Source organism: Acartia tonsa, chromosome 7, assembly GCF_053477335.1.
Source record: "Acartia tonsa isolate MP-2025a chromosome 7, ASM5347733v1, whole genome shotgun sequence".
NCBI lineage: Eukaryota > Metazoa > Arthropoda > Copepoda > Calanoida > Acartiidae > Acartia > Acartia tonsa.
In genome coordinates this window covers 46220931-46240430 of record NC_137266.1, presented here as the reverse complement: position 1 = coordinate 46240430, position 19500 = coordinate 46220931, and the positions used below count along the sequence as shown (strand labels likewise).

The 19500-nt window shown below is 31.7% G+C and overlaps 2 protein-coding genes across 3 annotated transcripts in view; one reads left to right on the top strand and one right to left on the bottom strand.

Moving 5' to 3' along the window:
• The window catches only part of LOC145323861 (uncharacterized), a 156025-nt gene that overhangs the window by 38077 nt on the left and 98448 nt on the right, over positions 1–19500 (bottom strand). The gene's annotated exons all lie outside the window — the stretch shown is intronic.
• LOC145323860 (uncharacterized) lies at positions 2318–6723 on the top strand. The gene is made up of 2 exons (XM_080166442.1): positions 2318–2443; positions 4166–6723. Exons 1-2 carry the CDS (start codon positions 2352–2354, stop codon positions 5913–5915), a joined length of 1842 nt encoding a protein of 613 aa, XP_080022568.1. The 5' UTR covers positions 2318–2351; the 3' UTR covers positions 5916–6723.

The window sequence follows — 19500 nt, the reverse complement described above, 5'->3', positions numbered from 1 at the left end:
AGGAGAGTTAATATTAGATACTGTATATCAATTGGAAGATCCTAAATTATGTCTTATTGCAGGAATTGGAGCAGAGACGGCCAGTCAAATATCATCCAGATTGAAGGCGAGAGAATTTAGTCGTAGCCTGGAGAAGGATCCTGTTTTAGTTGAGGTGAGGAAATTTATTGTAAATAATGTCAAACCTACGTCCAGAGAATTGTCTCAAATGCCTTATCGTGGTAAACAAATATTAAGATTTTTTGAACATCTGAGTTATAAGGATGGTTTAATTATCCTGACTTCACCTATGCGGCTTCAGAAAGAATTTCAATTTATTGAACGGGTAGTGGTACCTATTGGAATGTACAATAAAGTTTTCTTGTTAGCTCATGCAGATGTTACAGCGGGGCATAGGGGTTATTTGGAAACTTTGAGCAGGATTAATCGTCACTTCATTGTTCCCTATGTATCTAAATATGTAGCGGCGGCAGTTGCAAATTGTGTCATTTGTTTAAATAGACGTAAAAAACCTAAACATAATCATAATATAGAATTTTCTCCTTTGGCTGGGGAAGCTATGGCAGAGTTGGCCATAGATGCTTTAGGTCCTTTAAATGAGTGTGAATATAATGGAGTCATTTGTAAGCACATTTTAATAGTAGTTGACAGTTGTACTAGATATGTGTGGTTGTTTGCTATTGAGGATGTTAAAGCTGAAACAATTATTGAATGTCTGAAATTTAATTTATTTTCTGTTTGGGGACTCTGCGAGCGAATTAGGACTGACAATGCACAAAGCTTCAAATCAAAAGTTTTTAGGGAAGTTTGTTTAAGGTTGGGAATTGAACAAATTTTTATCCCTCCAAGATCAGCAAATTCGAATTACAGTGAAAGATACAACCAATCGGTGTATTCGTTTCTTAAGACTGATTTACGTTTTCAAGATGGTGATTGGGCTTATAAACTTAAAGCTACACAATTTTGTATGAACACTTCTTTCAATCGGAGGTTAGGGTGTTCCCCATATTTTAAGATGTTCCTAAGAAACCCTAAGCTTCCACTTGACTCATTTGACCCGTTAACACGCTCGAAAATTAAACATATGAATTTTTCAGAGTTATTGGAGTGCCTTGACAAGAATTGGAGGACTGGACAAGAAAGAACTGAGAAGTATTTGCAGGTAGAAAATACAGAAAGGATAGGTAGGCCGGTAGCTATAAATTCCTATTGTTACATTTTTTATGACGTCACAACGATTGGTGTAGCTCGTAAACTCTGCTCGTTATGGGTGGGTCCGTGTTTAGTGACAAAAGCAATTTCTGATAGTTTATTCGAGGTTCAGCCTCTTGAAAAGTGTAGATTGAAAGATAAAGGGGTGAGAATTGTACCAAGAGATAAAATATATGTTATTGAGAGTACTTTAGACTTGACTCCAGATGAAAAGATTGACTTAGTTATTACAGATGAATGTTTCTCTGTGGATAATACCTTGAAAGTAAACTATGACTTTCCCAATACTTTGAGAAATTTAACTTGTTCAGGCGTTTCTGAAGAGGAGAATAGTTGTGGCGCTAGTCCAGAGGTGGTTGGAAGGCGGAAGGATGGACAGGTAACACCAGAATTTTTGGAGAAATCTTTTTTGGGTGTTGGGTTGTCACAGCAAAGGTCAAATGTATCTCAGAATAATGAAAGTTTAGATGATTTAGTTGAGGATCTTAGTGATACTTTGGAAAGTACTCATATTTCTGATAGTGTAGATTCAAATGATATGACTGACAAAACTAAGTTAGACTCTACATATTCTACTATTAGTAAGGATAGTGTTTTTCATGGGGATTATGCCTCTGATAATAGCTTAGTAGACAACGGTTTGGGTGTAGAGGATGTTAACATGGAATCTGCTAGAGAGTTAGAGTCTCGGATGAGTATTTTAGAGGACACTTTTCCAAAATTGCAAAGTAAAATTGTAAACTTGGAACAACGAAGGGGAAGTGTTAAACGAGGTAGAGATGTTGAGGAGGATGAATTAGACAGATCGTTAGATAATGCAAAATTGCAAAAAATGTCTGAGACTATTCCTGTGAAGGGTCGTCCTAAAGGTTCTACAAATGAAATGCAATTACAAAAATTAGAAGAGGATAGACAAAACAGAGAAAAGGACAGATTAGAACGTTATTCAGTAGCCGATGTAGTAACTAGGAACCTCGCAAAATTGATTAAAAAATAATATTTGTAATAATTTGTATAATATTTGCAGGAGAAGAGATTACCACGAGAACCGTAGAGAGCGCGATGACAAGAGAGGAAGCGGCGGTGGTGATAGACATCGTGGAGATCGTGGAGATCGTGGAGATCGTGGAGATCGTGGGATGCGCAAGAGGTCACCGGACGCTTGTAGTTCAAAGAGTGGACGTGTTGGACCAGTACCTGTGAAGAAATCCAAGGATGAAAGAGGAGTCAGGTACTTGGATATTTTGTTATTTGTTGTTGTGATGCAGTTTTATTGTTTGATTGTTGTTGGTGGTATGTATACGTCACAGGATCCACGGTTAGCAGCTTATGATTGTTCTCAAATAAGTAATGTTGAACTTAGATCAGCTGCCTGTTTGTATGATAGGATGGAACCGGTCAGATCTGTGGAATTGTTGGGGTTAGCAGAAACCGATTTTATATTGTCAGAAGCTATTAGTTGTGAGGTTAGACTAAAATTGGAGCGCTGGTTTTGCGGTACCGCGAGTCATGTGCACGTACTAGACGTGCCACATGAAAAACAGGTAGAGTTGAGTATGGACGAATGTAGGAGGGTTTTTCATTCTGGCAAGTATCAGCATGATGGAATTAGTTTTAAAGTAAATATAGATTTGCCAACTGTTCACAGTTTTACAGTTAATGGAACATTGTCACCTTTTTGGGATGTTGGTGGTGAAAATATTCAATGCAAGACCCTGGGAATATACGCGCACAATATGTGGTTCAATTTAGGTTTTGCTGTTGGGACTTTGCATATTTTAGTAAAAAATACACCCGTTTTGATCAAGGGAAATGTTGTTATGGATTATGATAAAAAGACGATTGTGGCGAATTTTGAAGATAATCATTTGTGGGCAACATCAACTTCTCCATATTTTCCGTATGTAGTACGAAAACCGGCCAGTAATTTTAAGGTAGTTTTTCAAGATACATTCAATTTAACTACTTGGAATGAACAACTTTTTGTTTCTAACTTGGAAAGGAATATTTTAGTTAAAATTATGGGAACAGAGAAACTTACTTTGCAGCATCTGGATTTCAACATTTTTGTAACAGAATTAGAGGGTATCAAGTTTTTAGAGGAACCGAAGGCGGCTGTTAGAAGTTATTTTGGGGATTTGTTAAAACAGGAAGCTAGATTTGATTTGAATGCTATGTTTTTGGCTAGTAGAGAAAGAAACGAGAGGATGATGGAACTTTTTAGTATTTCTAGATGTGCTCAAACAGAAGTTAGGTCAAATGTACAGATGCATCATGGGTTCAGAATTATATACCTGGGAGAAATTGCTAAGTATGAAAAGTGTACAGCGGTTGAAATTCCAGTAAAGTTAGGTGTGGATTATGGATGTGCAGTAGGACACTTAATGGTGGATTATAAAGGTGAAACAGTTGGAATACAAGAATATAGTAGAATGATTGTAGCAGTAGAGGATATAAACTTGTTAAATTGTTCGCAAAGTCCGGTATTTTTGAAGTTGACAGCTAATTTGTTCCTTGGGAATCAGGGGCAGGGACTCGAACTTTTGCATATTGCCAATGAAAAATCAGAACACGTGGGACAAAAGATTTTTCTGAACGACGAAAAGGTGTTTATTGCTGATTTTAATAAGACTATTAAATATCAGGGATTAGAGGATTTTGAGGATTTTAATGGACAAGCTTCTAAATTGGATTTTGTTGATCATAAGTTGTCATTTTTCGAACAGGTTACAGGTCCTTGGTTTGGTCTAGAACATTTGTTCAAAGATATATTACCATTGTTTGCCAAGTTTGTTTTGATTGTGTTAATGTTGTTGTTAGGTATAATTCCTATGTTGATATTGTTGTATTGTTGTTGTTCATGGTGTCATAAAAAAAGGTTTACTGAGGAAGAATTTAATGCTAGATCTTAAATTTTTTTATGCTGAAATTTAATTATATTGTATTTTTGCAGTTTGGTTACGGCGGCAACAATGAATCAAAAGTTATTGAGCAATGAAGAAGATGGTCGCCACAAACAATCTGCCAATGAAGGAAATCAAGTCAAACCTGGTCTACCAGTATCTGCATTGATCAGCAACTCTGCATCCCGGCTGGTGTTGGTAATGTCGCGCGTTGAGCTGCCCACGTTGAGTGTGGGCAGGGCGACAAGGAACATATTTTTGAGCAGTGAAGACATGCCACTGGCAGATTTAGCTCGTCTTATTGATAATGAACCAAGGTTTAAGTTGAATTTGATAAACATGTTATCAGTGCAGTTGGAGATGGGAAGATGCATCCACTCCATAGACTGGCCTGTGGACAGGATCCCTGTCTTTACCAGCCAGAATTCAAGATACCTCAACCTGATGGCGGCTGGTGAGCATTCTAAAGCTATAAATAAAAAGTTGGCATGGAACGAGACAACTAGTCTGAATAAGTTGAGTGCGACCATATTTCTCTCTAAGCTTGTTTGCGAAAATTTACCAAGTTTGGTATTGCTTGCTAAGATTGAATACCTGGATGGAGATGAGAGAAAAAGCTGTCAAACGTTGGGCGAATTGTTACCCATAATCAAACATATGGGGGAACTTGAGGATTGGCTTCAACTTTCAAAAATTGACGTCATACCTGCAGATGGTAAAATGAGCCTTCAGACGGTGTTGAGAACGGTGGTGGGTAATAGCGTTGATCCGAGGTTGAAGACGCAGGTTGTGTCAGCTGTCCGGCTCCTGGCACATTGGAAAGATGTCGTGAATAAAGTAAGCTTTATTCTGAAGCAAATGCCATCCACAACTTTGTTAGAGTTACAGAAAGATTGGCTTGATGGAAAGTCTGAACAGGATTTGAGTGCTAAAGTGTTTATTGACTCCATTCAGGTGAATGAATACATGAACTTATCAGTCTACATTCCACGTATTATAAACGTGAATTCGGTGAGTCTAATCACCAGTGGAGAGATGCCTGCTGAGATACGTTATGTTAGATTGGATGGTCAAAGAGACATAATTGATAACCTGGTGAGTGCCACATATGCAGGTAGTCTGATGAATGATAAAGTAGACGCAAGAATTTTGACCTGGCAAATGCAGATGCGCTGCAAGCGTCTTCGTCCGACTCTAGCCAAGCAGATATTGTTATGTGATCCAAATACCACTTTAGAGAATGTAGTGAAGGAAATCAAATTGGAGTTGGATGGAAACGTTTATACAAATTTGTTGACAACCAATATTGAGTGGAAGTTTAATCCTGAACACAAAGTAAATGAGTGGTTCGAGGGTGATTTCAAATTGGTTACTCGGTTTGGGGATCCTGTTTGTGTTCAGATGGATCAGCCCTTAAATCCGAACATTCCTGTTTGTTTGGACCTTGAAATGTCAAATCAGCAATGGCGTGTTGATGAACAAGTGAGGGAGGAAATGAGGTTGGAACACACGCCTGGAATATTGATGATGCTTGATAAATTTGGAGAAGAGGTTAGTCGTAAGCATCAAAAGATTTTGGATAATCAGGAGGAGGTTGATAACGTTGCAACCTCGATTTCGGTTGCGGTCAATAACGGATTTGAAAGATGTCTTCATATGCTTGGTGATACTGAGGCAAGGATGTCTCAAGACGGCTTGTGTGATGAGACCGCAAAACTTGGAGTGAATGATGAGGAAGCTATTATGCCCATGGATATTGAAGAACCTGGCAGGAAGAGAACATCTGGAAAAAGAAAGTAATAATTATAGTTATGTGTATTAATTCATATTTTATTTTATTTTATGTATTTAATATTTGTTGAGGCAGTAGTAGTCTCAAAAAAAAGTTTAAAATTCATGTTTCATATTAATGCTCTATAATACCATGCTTAAATCTGATGGTTATATGTTAACCAATGTTATTTTTATATCATGTATTTATGATAACTATGTAATTAATGCATTAGGTGTAAATCAATGCATTCTTCAATGATTATATGTTAATCAATGTTTTTTTCTTAAAGAAAATATTAAAAAAAGAAAAAAAAAACACATAAAGAAAAAAGGAAAATATAAAAAAAACACAAAAGAGTTCTAAGGAACCAAAATAAAATAAAAAAAAAATGCATACGAAGTGTTTAAAGATCTGGAATAAAAATATAAAAAAAATAAAAAAATATGGCAGGTGTCATACCAGATCCACTATTATCTATTTTGTAAGCGTTCAACGCTACTTATAATATCTATGATAATTAACATGTAAAAACCTATTGTTATACTTAATCTGTAATATTACAGTTTGAAACCGAGGTTCATGTTTAAGTCAGGGAGAAATGTGATGTATAGTCCCTTTCTTCCTGATTTTAAGAGCAATACATGTATTTTATAGTTTAGCACTTTAGTTCTGGTATCCACGGTTTCGGAGCAAGTCATTGCTCTGCAACAGGATACGAACATAAAGTGAACAGTGTTTATTTGTCTTAATATTAATGTTATTATTGTATATTAACCTTGTATTGAATTAATACACTTTATAAGAATATTTAGCTGTTTGTTCTTGCTATTACTATACGTCATAAATAAGCTAAATAATTTAAAGAAAAATGTTGTAAGAAGTTTCTTAAATTAGGATTTAGTTGAAATAAATAAGGTTTATGCAATTTTACAAATGGTTCTTCAGATAAAATGTCAGGACTAACAACTTAGATATTATTTTTCTTCTTCTTTAAGGAAAACGGTGTTAAAATTATTATTTATCTTAAAAGAACAGGGTTAATTATTCCAAAACATTAATCTAAAAACAAAATACTTTCAACAAAGCTTTTCTATAATACATATTTATTGATTTAATAAAGCTCCTTGCACATTTTCTTCTTTGTATACTGTATAGTGTATAATTTACTTCTTATTATATAGTTTCATTCAAAAAGGTTGTCTACAATCGGTCGTAATTGTCCTTGTTAATAATTTAGTTTTTCTGTTCCTTGAAATACTAACGGTAATACTCAAAACAGCTGGCTTCATTTAATTGGTTAAAACGTAAAACAGCAATTGTATAAGAAATAGGACGCAAGCACGTCCAAATATTTTTTGTTTTAGATGAGTAAAATGAGGGGTTTTAAATAATTGAGGGGGATAATCTTGTGTATGTTTTAAAATTTTGAGTGGGAGGATGAGGGGTTTCACAGTTTTAAAGGGGATAAACAACCCAACCCTTGACATCTATATTTTTATTCGTCTATTAGGATACTTTAAGCGGCTAAAAAGGTTTATGATTTGTTTTTTATTAGTATGGATATGCCACCATAAGAAAATAAATATTTAGGCTTCACACTTTTTTTTCTATTTTAAATAGTTCTTACTAAAAGTTATGTAACAATTAGATACATAAAATATTTTTTTTTTTCAATAGTGATCATTTCCTGTAGACAAAATCCTATTATTTGTTTTGGAGGTATTAAATAACACCAAAATGAAACACATAGATTCTTAACTCAGAGTGTATGGACATAATTTTTAAAAATATGTTAAAACAACAACAATCATGTGTTATGCAATACCAAAAAACAAGGATGAAAACATGAATAAAAGCAAAGCTAAAACACCGAATCTGTGCCGTGCATTGCATAGGGTTTTTCAAGGGGGATGTAGACCTTGAGGGGTAGAAAAGAAGGAAAAGGCAACAGGCTTTCCCAATTTCAATATAAAGTTAAATTACGGATATTGAGTATAGAGCATTAGAGCTGTAATTCTAAATATACAGAACAATTATTAGAAGCCTGAACTGAACAACAATTTGCTATTTATCAGATGTAAATTTTATTAAAGTTCAATTTAGCACCATTTTCTTATGGATTTATACTTAAAATCTGTCCAGATATGATTGGACAGACTGACAATTTCAAATCCAATAGCTACGCTGCGAAAATTCTGAATTAAACTTATAAACGAACGTAACTTGAGCTAATTTGTGGAGTTTAATACCAAAGTATTACAGTATAATTTATAATTTAGCTGGTCTGCTACTGTTATGCAGTAGTAATGGGATATAACAGCTCTGGAACCTAAATTTTTGACCGTATGTTGTTTGAAATTATATAACAGAAGTGTAATTTAATTAGAAAGATTAAACCGCGAATATAAGGATTATTTCCTACAGAAACAAATATAATTTGTAATTCACTAGAAATTTATAAACGGATTTACATCTTCAATGATGATACACAAGTTACCTCTTCTGTAGATACCCCAAATAGTGGCTGAAACGTTTGAACACTCAATGTGATGAATCAACCCATCAAAATTCACTCAAAGATGTTAAGTCAACGAATAAAAAAACGTTATTATAGACTTTGGGGACTATAAATAGCCCATTATCCCCTCTCTTTCTCTGGCTTATAAGTCAATCTAATTATTTCTATCTATTAGATATATTAATTGTATGATTTAATAGCAGCCGGGAGGGAGGGGACATTGGACTGTAAATGATACTGGTACCCAAAGTTTTAAAGTATTAACGTCTATCAATTGCCGACTTAAAACTTTTAGGTACTTTTATTAAAGCATATTGGATAGTTCAAACTAGAAGTGACCAAACTTTACATCCAATAATATTAATATACAGTATAATTATTAGGTTAATTTTTGATTATCATCATTGGGAATTTACATTAATTCATCGTCCATTGTCTTATCCCCTTAGATCCCTGAATAACAGGGACTTGGACTTCTTGTAAAAAAAGACAGAAAGGTAAATTTTTAAAAAAGCTAGATTCCTTTTCTCCCTTCAAAACAAGCAGCTGCTTGTGGCTGATTTGTAGTAGCAGCGACTGAAATAAATGCACAACGGGCGGATGCCGAGCCCTTAAACAGTTTTCATTGAAAGAATGGTAAAGATTTATCATCTATGTTTTAATAAGATTTTTATCTTATTATATAAAGTTATGCTATTGAAATCTTTTGACCAAGTTCAATTCAATAGAATAGTGTTTTATTAATACAGCAAAAAATATACTAATTTGAAACATAAGAGCTCTCAAATGGCTGGTTTGAGATACAAATAAAGTTTTAAAATTTTACTTGAAATTTGCTGCGTCCTTATCTTGTAGTTAAAATGAGGCAGGGACAGAAAAAAAGCTTCCCTAAAAAAATAATCTTATTGAAGTTTCTTTATTGTTAAGCTTCTTTAGGTTATTATATTTTTAGTAATATGTATAAAACACTACATAGCTGTTTCTTTTAGATGATTTTAATCGATCTTTTATGATATATGTGTGTATAATATAAATGTATAAAAAGATTTTAAAAGCTTTAGTAGAACAGTACATACAACTAGAAACAGATTCTTACTCAACAATTATACACAAATATTTAGTAATATTAGCAAGGGTGGAGGGGACAATAGCCTGTAAATTTGACTAACAACTAAGGCTTTTTTTATACCTTTTATCCAAATTATTAGCTTTAAATCGTTGGGTGCTTTTAAAGAATTGTGATTTGTTTTTTTCTAAACTTGCAGTGTTCAAACTTTTCTGATTTCAACTAATATTTTTATCTAAAAAATGGTTAATTTTATGTATCACCATTGGGGATGTACAACATTGTACTATCCTTAAGATACCTAAATATTATAGCTGTATAATTAGTAATTAAAATTTTTCTATAAAAATATTTTTTTTTACATGTTCTATATAAAAAGTTAGAAAAATTTCATATTGATATTCATACTATGCAATTCAAATAATAAATATAAAAGAATAAAGAATAGTTGGAGATATATATGTTTGTGTTTTTGTTGCTTAAGATCTTAAAAACAGACAGCCTAAAAGTCTACAAGTAATGATTATTATTAGTCCTTGTAAGACTTGAGTATATTGGTTTTAATAATGAGTGGCATTATTTTCATAACGATAATGTCATATTTAGTTATTCTATACCTATATAAGCGATTACTTTTTCTGTTTTTTACCTTATGAATTATTTTCGAAAGATTTTTTATAAAACGGCTTGCTTTATTGCATCAAGATCCATGACAGATCTATATAGGAAATAAACGTCTATAATTGAGCTCGAATCTTCCAATAGTAGAGTGTTTAATACAGATAGTGCTCCAATAATCCATAATAAACTCTCATTGACTAAAACAATAAGACCCATTATTTTACTCTATGAAGAATAAATTTATTTTTTTTTATTTCATGTTGCTATTTGAATTATATTTAAGTATTAGATTTCTATTCATAAAGTAGAAAATTTAGATTTATAAAATAGTAAATCAAAGAAAACTTAGTTTTAAAATAATTTGATTCTAGCGATGCATCCATAATGTGTTCAAAAATTAAACTAGAATTTAACATTTAGCTTAACATTTTAACCCTTTCAGGACGATTATTTGAAACAAAAATACTAGGATCCTAAAATATTTTAAAGAAAGAGAGACAAAATTTTAAATACGGTTTTAAATAAAAATAATGAAATTTAAAAAATACGTAAGGAAAGGGAAGTTTTTAGTTGGGTTGATATTCAGGGATTGGACAATGGAAGAAAAAGACTAATATTCAGGTATAGGCCAATGGAAGAAAAAGATTAATATTCAATCTGGCCAATAGCGGGATAATTTTAGAACGCCGCCTCTAGTATATGTATATATATTAGTTATCGACAACTAGCGGCTAAACAATTGGAGTCCTCTAGGGAAACTTCAGGTGGGGACAACCACATTTAATTTTTTTTTGTACCATCCCCTAAAATAATTATAACCCTTCCCAGGACCTATGAGAAGCTACCCTGTAAAGGAGATCTATATCAGTTTAGTGGTTGTTGAGATCCTTCGGTACAAACACTAAATGACAGACAAAAAGACAAACACAGATCCTGTTCCTTTATCATAAGAATAACTGCTAAAAAAAAATTTTAATTATCAGTTGTGCTGCTAGCTTTTAACTGGTAACAATATAATTGTCCTTGTTATTGTTATAAATGGATGCTGCGCAAAATGGTACAAAAAAATTGACGTCATATGATAAAATAACCAATGAGAGGCGAGTATATATTTTACCATTGGTCAATTACAATGTATACTGGCCTCTTATTGGACAACTTTATAGTATGACGTCATTTTTTTGTACCATTTTGCGCAGCATCTTATAAATGAAGTAATAATGCCTCTATATTCTTGTAACTTTATTATGCTACAGAAATATTTTTCTGAATTTTAACTAGCTTTCATATTCTTTCACATTTCTTTTTTCATGTAAAGAATATTCTTTTTTGGTGCAAGGTTTTAAAACAAGTATTAAATGTCAGTCTTTCGATTGGTCTTACAATTTATCAAAAATTTCGTCATTGATCGAAATATATACTTATGTATATGTCTAATATCCAAGTTTTTTTTTTTTTAAATTATGTTTATATACTATAACATAAAATGATAAGATTTATGGTTTCTTCGTTAATGAATCGCTAACTACTAAATCGAATTGACTTCTATATTTAAGGGAAGTTTCACACAGGTTCTGGGAGGATTTAGATTAATTAAATTTAAGATTGAAGTCTTGGTGTAGTTTTAGGCTATTTTTCTTCCCTTACAATCCCACTTTAAATATAATGCCCCTAGCTGCCATGGGCACAGCTGCTACTGTAGGACTAAGTGTAATTTTCTGAAAATCTTCTTTTTGTTTTTTTAGGGTTATGATTACTATTAGATTATACTTAACTATTAACATTTAAGGAAGGATCAATACATCTTTCTTTGACCAATCGCTCACATTAATTTATTTACGATTTTGTAAATCCAACACTTTGAAGAAGTCAAACATACCTGTAAAAATCATAATAAATCAATAATTAAGACAATAAGACACACTAACACGGGTTTCCTGAAAATCTACTGTTTTTTTTTATAGAATTTTAGGATTTAAAAAACATAGCTGATATGGCTTTAAATGAGCTGTTAAATCTCGCTATTCACTGAACTGATCGAGTGGTCAAATTTATAATAGTTTCATAAACCTCCTGTGATTGTTTGAGGTTTTTTTTCTAAATCTTATTTCTAAATAGAAGTCTCGAGATAGTTTTAAGGTATTGTTCTGCCCCTATAGAATATAGATCCCTTGGTTTTTAAAAGCAAAGCTTCTAGCATTATAAACTTTACCAAATAAATGTTTTTTTTGTTAAATTAATATGGTTAATTTTCAACGTTTTTTTATCATGAATTATAAATAAATGCTTAATATAGACTTGATTAATGCATTTTTATACTATTCATGTACATTATGAAAATAAAAAGGGTTTTCAGAAAAAAAATATTTAAAATTTAATAAGTGCATTATTTTCAATATATATACTAAAAATGTTCTCTTCTAATAGACAATATGAATCTTGTTTAAATGTATATTGTGTATTAAAAGTTAATGTTAATGTGAGTGAAAATTTTGTATAATATTACTGAACAATTGTTTCGTAAAATTAAACTAATTTTTCTAATAGCACTTATTGAAATTATAAAAAACTTATACACTTAAGTAAAATTGTGCTTGCCAGTCCAGAAAGATCTCATAAATGCCGGAATGAATCGTTTTTAAGAAGTTTAGTTTATACTTTAAAAGGGGGTTTATCTAACCCTTAAAGAGATATAACCTCGAAATAGTCCACCCTCCTCCCCCAATATTTTTTCAAAAAGAAGTAAGTTTTTTTTTTTTTTTTTGGGGGGGGGGGGGTAAACCCTCATTACATCTTATAGGCAAGCACCTAAGTGCTTAGGGCAAATTGTTATATACAAAATAAGCTGTTTACAATAAACACTCAACAACATGTGTTTGTAAAAACTTTTTGTTCTAATTTCAAATTTCTATTCTCAAATCAATTTGAATTCAATTCAAGCGTTGATTCAAAGTTTTTTTTTTAAATATGTACAGCTTTTATAATGCACTAAGGGGCAATTGTAGAAAATTAAAGGAGGGAGAGGACATTAGTGTGAAATTTATATTGGTACCCTAAGTTTTAACAACATTTAGTCGCTTATATACCGTTCAAGTTTTTACTTAACATTTCTATGTTGCATTCATGTCTCTACGTAAAAAAATAATTTCGATTTTTTGTAATTTCTATTGGGAGGGTGGTGGTACCATCCCCCAAAATAGTTATACATCTACTCGGGAACTATGAGATGCTACCCTGTTAAGATTAACCCGATTGGTTTAGCGGTTAGCGAGATCCTTCAGTACAGACAAACAGACATACAGACAAACATACATCCTGTTACTTTATTATAAGGATTGTTTTATCTCTTGAAATCCCTTTATACAACATTATTTCATATTCAATACTATTTTTTGAGATTACAATAATTGAAAATTATTCTATCAGTCCTGTCTAAATGTTTGAAGGGAGGATTCTAATTTCTACAGCTTTTTGTTTAGGGAGGAAGATTTCTAAGTACAGGGTGTTTCAATTTTAAAATTGGATATTACAAAAATATTAACATTTATTCTAAATATTAAATTTGTAAATTTTGATAATATAAATAAATTACATATGGGGGCAGTTTCTTATTTCTATGCCTAACCCATGCGAGGAGCCTAAACCCAGGGGGGGATGCTACTTTGAAAATATTTTTCAAAATCAAAAAGGAGATTTCTGTGCTCAATAACATACTTTAAGGAAAACTCCAATACATTTTAAAAACTACATCATATGATCAACATAAATAATTTCAGAAAAAATTAATATTATACAATATACATCATGTGTATTTTCATTTAATCAATTATATAGCTTTCAAACTGTTTTGTTGACATACATATTGAAACTCACATATTAGTTTCAGTATTGCAACTACTCTATATGTAGGCATGTTCGTACATATACATAACGTTTATTGCTTTAAGTTCAATAATCCCCATAAAGACAGGGATTTTAATGGATAAGACAATGACCGATAAATTGATTTTCATTCCCAACAATGATACACAAAATACCCGTTCTGTAGAATAAAATTAGTGGTCGAAAGGTTTGAACACTCAAGTTAATAAATAAACCAATAAAAAATCACAAAGTCCCCAAAGTTGTTAAGACAAAGAATATGAAAACATTATTATGAAACTTTGGGGACTAGTGCAATAACCAGCTCATTGTCCCCTCTGTCTCTGCCGTAAGGTTCGTATTCGCTTAACCTAACCCAATATAATCATAATAAAGGCTCATTTATAACAAACTTAGTGGAAGTGGAGAGGGGGGTGGTAATATAGAATTCTTTTGCAAAACAAAAAGGGAATATGCCATTTATCTCTTTTTAGTAGCAAAGCTACTCTATAATTCACTTTGTCCGTCCCTCAGTCAGACCGTAACGCTATGGGGAAAATGGGATTTACTCAGCTCCTATAAAAGATAGAATGCTGAAATTTTTTGACAACATTCCCATCATTGAGGAGCACAATTGACCATAAAACATCATTGGCGTTCGGACCGATTTTTAGCAGGTTTTAGGCTATTTTTATATTTTTCACATTTTTCTCCATATCTTCAGTGTTTATGGTCCGATTTTCAAAATTTTTTCAGTTACAGATATTAAAATTAAATTTCCCGTCGTTTAAAGGATCAACCATGAAGGCCAGACTGCCTTTTTAAGCAGGTTTTAGGCTATTTTTATATTTTTCACATTTTTCTCCATATCTTCAGTGTTTATGGTCCGATTTTCAAAATTTTTTCAGTTATAGATATCAAAATTAAATTTCCCGTCTTGTAAAGAAAACAATCAAGACGGCCAGACTGCCTTTTTAGCAGGTTTTAGGCTGTTTTTTTTATATATTTAACATTTTTCTCCATATCTTCAGTGTTTATAGTCCGATTTTCAAAATTTTTCAGTTATAGATATCAAAATTAAATTTCCCGTCTTTTAAACAAAGTAACCATGACGGCCAGGCTGCCTTTTTGGCAGGTTTTAGGCTATTTTTATATATTTAACACTTTTTTCCATATCTTCAGTGTATATGGTCCGATTTTCCAAATTTTTTAAGTTAAGGATTTAAAAATTAAATTTTTTGTCGTTTTAATAAAACAACCATGACGGCCAGACTGCCTTTTATCAGGTTTTTGGCTATTTTTATATGTTTTACATATTTCCCCATATCTTTGTTTATTTTGATGCAATTTTCAAACTTTTATGGGATATCAGTATCAAAATAATTTTTCCCATTGTTATGAGCATCTTTAATATAATTTATTTTGACCATCGTCATCATGCAAAATAAAACAAGGTTTCATGTTTATTTTATCCAATAAATCTATTCTTGATTTTAGTAAAAACCTTTTAAATCTACCTGTACGTATTCCCATCGACGATTTTTTATGCTTCGCTACTTATGGATGTTGTCATCCTTGTTTTAGGTTGCATTTTGTAACAAAGTTAGGCCAAAATGACCTTTATCTAATAAGTTTTAATATGATATTACTCTATTTACTTGCAGGACATAATATTCTAAAAAAGAAATGGAAAAAATAAGAATACGCTGCATACATAATATATTTAGTAGCTTGAATATAGTGTGGAGGAGAAAGGATTGTAGATCAATTACACTTTCAATGTTATCTAAGAATTAAACATGTTGGCTTATTTGTACCCAAAATTATTTTATAACATCTAAATATTAATAATTTCCCAAGCAGATCTATTTAAAGAATGATGTCTAAATCTATGTCTATTCTGGTCTTTTTGGAAATATTGTCTGAAATCTATTTACCCCGTTACCAAAACTCCCCCCCCCCCCTCATCTTACTGTTGCAAAAAAAGCAATTTGCCATATTTTCAGTGGTAAGGGGGTTAGGTAAATAACTAATTATATAATAAAGATGTTTGCAGTACAGCTACTTAATAAGCAGGGTATGTCCGTCTGTCTGTAGGAAATTTGTATACCCTATTATATGAAGGTAATTTTTTTGTCTGCTTTATTGATCTCGCAAACAACTGAGCCGTTTGAGGTTTCCTTTTTAAAGAATCTTGTAATAGTCTGTGGATGGTTGTATGCCCCCCCCCCCCTCTAAGGAGAGCAGCCCAAAATTATGTTAATATAGCCCTTTTATTTTTTTTCTATTCTTTCTGTATAAACCAAATTATTTGATATTATTTATTGAATCCTGTATCCGTGTAGCACCTGGTAAATTAGGACAAATTGTTAGTATGCAAAACCAAGGATAACAATTTGCAATAGTACATCAACAGTTAATGATAAGTCCTAATTACTTAAGTAGACAGAAGTGTATTATGTGTGTGTCTGTTAAGTGAGATCTAAAAAACTACTAACACGAATATTTTTCAAGAACAAATGATCTATCCGATTAAGGTTTTAGTCTTGATGAGAGAGTGTGATTGTTGATCAAGTTTTTACCCCCTACCCTACATTCACTAGGAGACAAATATTTTCTTCTTATTTAGAAATCAAAATGTGTTACAATTGTAAAACCGCAGGGTTTTGCCCCCTCTATATAAGTAATTCGAATGTTTTTTTTTACGGCCAACCTACAAATTATTTTACTTTTATCAACCTTTAAATCCTGATAAACATTAAACGGTGTTACATATAGAGAAGCAACGGAACCGAAAAGAAATACGTTGAAAGGGTTTTGAAAAGTTAGGTCAATTCAACTTTTGTAGTTTCAACTTTGTTACTTCACCACAAATTCTAGCATTTTCCTTTCAAACTCAAAATAAGATGTATTTTTAACCCCCTTTGAACCTATTCTATTTAAACTAATTTAGATAAACCCAATTACTTTTGATTAAAATTATTGGTTGAAAAGTTAGATAACTACTAGCTAGGAAACAACAAATTAAGAGTACCAAAAGGTTAGAAAAACTTTGGGTACTAGCATAATTTTAAGCCAAATGTCCCCTCTACTACTTTGTTAAATTAAATATAAAATACTTAAAACCTTTTTGGACAAAAGACAAATGAAATCCCAAATAATATCAATACTATGAATCAATAAATTAAAAAAAAAAAAAAAGACAAGATTTACAAGATTGAAATCGTCTTATTTTTATCATTCGCAGTATACCTCAACCACCCCCCCCCCCCCCCCTGCTCACACCTAGAACGATAGCATGGACAAAAGACAAATGAAATAAAATTTCTTTTTTTTTAAAGACAAGATTTACTAGATTTAATCGCCATATTTTTATCATCTTTCGCAGTCCACCCCGCCCCCCGCCCCCCCCCCCTCTGCACACCTAGAGTGATAGCATGCTTAAAGATCGTGTGTCAAATGAAAGATGATAAGATAAACAAAACTGTTTTTATGTACAAATTAATTGCCACTGTAAAAAAATTAATTATTTTTTAATGTTAGCCTGTACGACTCTCTAATTTGGATATCTTAATTGTCTCTCATAAAGACAAAAGTCATGCCTGTTTATGGACCAAGGCATTCCTCAATATTTGCAATTAGCGTATTTATAAAACAACATTAATTCTAGATCTTAACATCTTTAGCTTTAACCCATTCTGGACCAAGATTCAAACCTATAACCTCCCCGACAACATATATTTTGTCGGATTTTTATCAGTGTTTAATTGTATGCATATATCTAAAATAAAAACTGTTATAAAAAGTTCATATGTCATGTTTCATGATTATCACTATGAGATACTGTGTTAAAAAAGTATGTTTATATAATTTTTTACTCAGAAATTATCTTTATAAATACAAGAAAGAAAAAATTCAAAAATTTATAGCTACCGTGCTTATGTTTTTCCAAATTATGTTAAACTTTAAATAAATAGTAATATAATGTTAGTTTAATATAAAAGTTTTAATTTTGTCTATTTGCCTGCCCTTTAAGATCCTACAAACGGTAATTAGATTATTCTTTTTTCAGGTAGTTTTATTATTGGCCCTGGTCATGTTTAAGGCTATTTGGTTAGATAAGAAATCCACCCCCCCCCCAAAAAAAAAAGAGAAAGTAGTCTGAATAGATATAAATAGTTGAAAGGTTAGATATGTTTCTTGATAAACATGCCAAGACCCAGTCTATAGATATTAATAATAAAACAAGGATGACAACATCGATAGATAGCGCCAGCGAAACATTAGAGTAAAGCACTAGAAGGAGAAAGGGTTAAATAACTGTATCTCCCCATCGTAACTGTCTTGTGCAACCTTCCTATTGGGTCATTGAAAATCAACTAATGGTGTCGCTTATGTTAACACAGCCAAGTAGCAGAAAACAATTTAGAAGCAGACGAAAACGGTCTTTGAAAATTGAAGAGTAGTTGTCTATACTATAGATCTGTTAGCGAAACACAAAAATATAGATAGGCAAATAACAAAAAAAAAACTTTAGCGCAGATGTTAAGTTGTTATAAAAATAAGAGAAGAAAGAGAAAGAATATGCGATAAAGAATAGAATATATCTATGGTTTTTAAACACATCTGACTAAAAATATTACCAAAGTCAAAACTAATTTATTAAAACTAGAATTTATGTATATTTTAAATTTTTGATATTCTCATCTTTCATTATGTTGTCTGTGTGTTCTAAGACATACGGTACACATTATTATATTATATATTATATATTATCATATTATTATATTATAGAGCATCTTCGCATCTTATGTTGTATGGATAATAAAATAATGATAACTATCTTATATCAAAAAAGGACGTTTCTTCATTTCAACACAACTTATTTATCTCCAAACTGCATATTTTGCTAATAGAATACAAAATCAATGTATCGGCGATGAAAAGTATAGTTATTTAGTTATTTTTCGCATCATATTATAGACACCTTTCCGCGGATATTAAAATAAAAAAATATAAGATTAAAACTATTTTTTATCGGGGTTGAAAGTATGGTTATTTAGTTAATTATCTCATCGTATTATAGACAGCTTTTCGCGAATATTAAAATAAAAAATATAAGATTTAAATAATTTTTTTATCGGGGATAAAAGTATAGTTATTTAGTTAATTATCGTATCGTACTATTGACAGCTTTCCCCGGATATTAAAATAAAAAATCTGACTAATTTTGTTAGCCTCAAAGGGTCTTAAGGCCAGATCTAACAAAACTGTTATTTTTTTTTAAAATTCATGAAAAATTGTCTTTAATTCTTTTATATACATAATTATGGGTGATAACCGACTCGGTTTCGCAGCCGTACTGGAAATACATTGATAATTTTCGGAACCTACGGTTTTTTTGCTGATGCTAGGGCATACCCCAAGAAGAAAACTACTTTATTGAATGTACCTTAAGGCTTACAACCCACATCAACATATACTAGTATTCTTTTCCATTATTTAGAGAATACAGAGAGGTGTCAATGGAAGATAAAAAAAATGT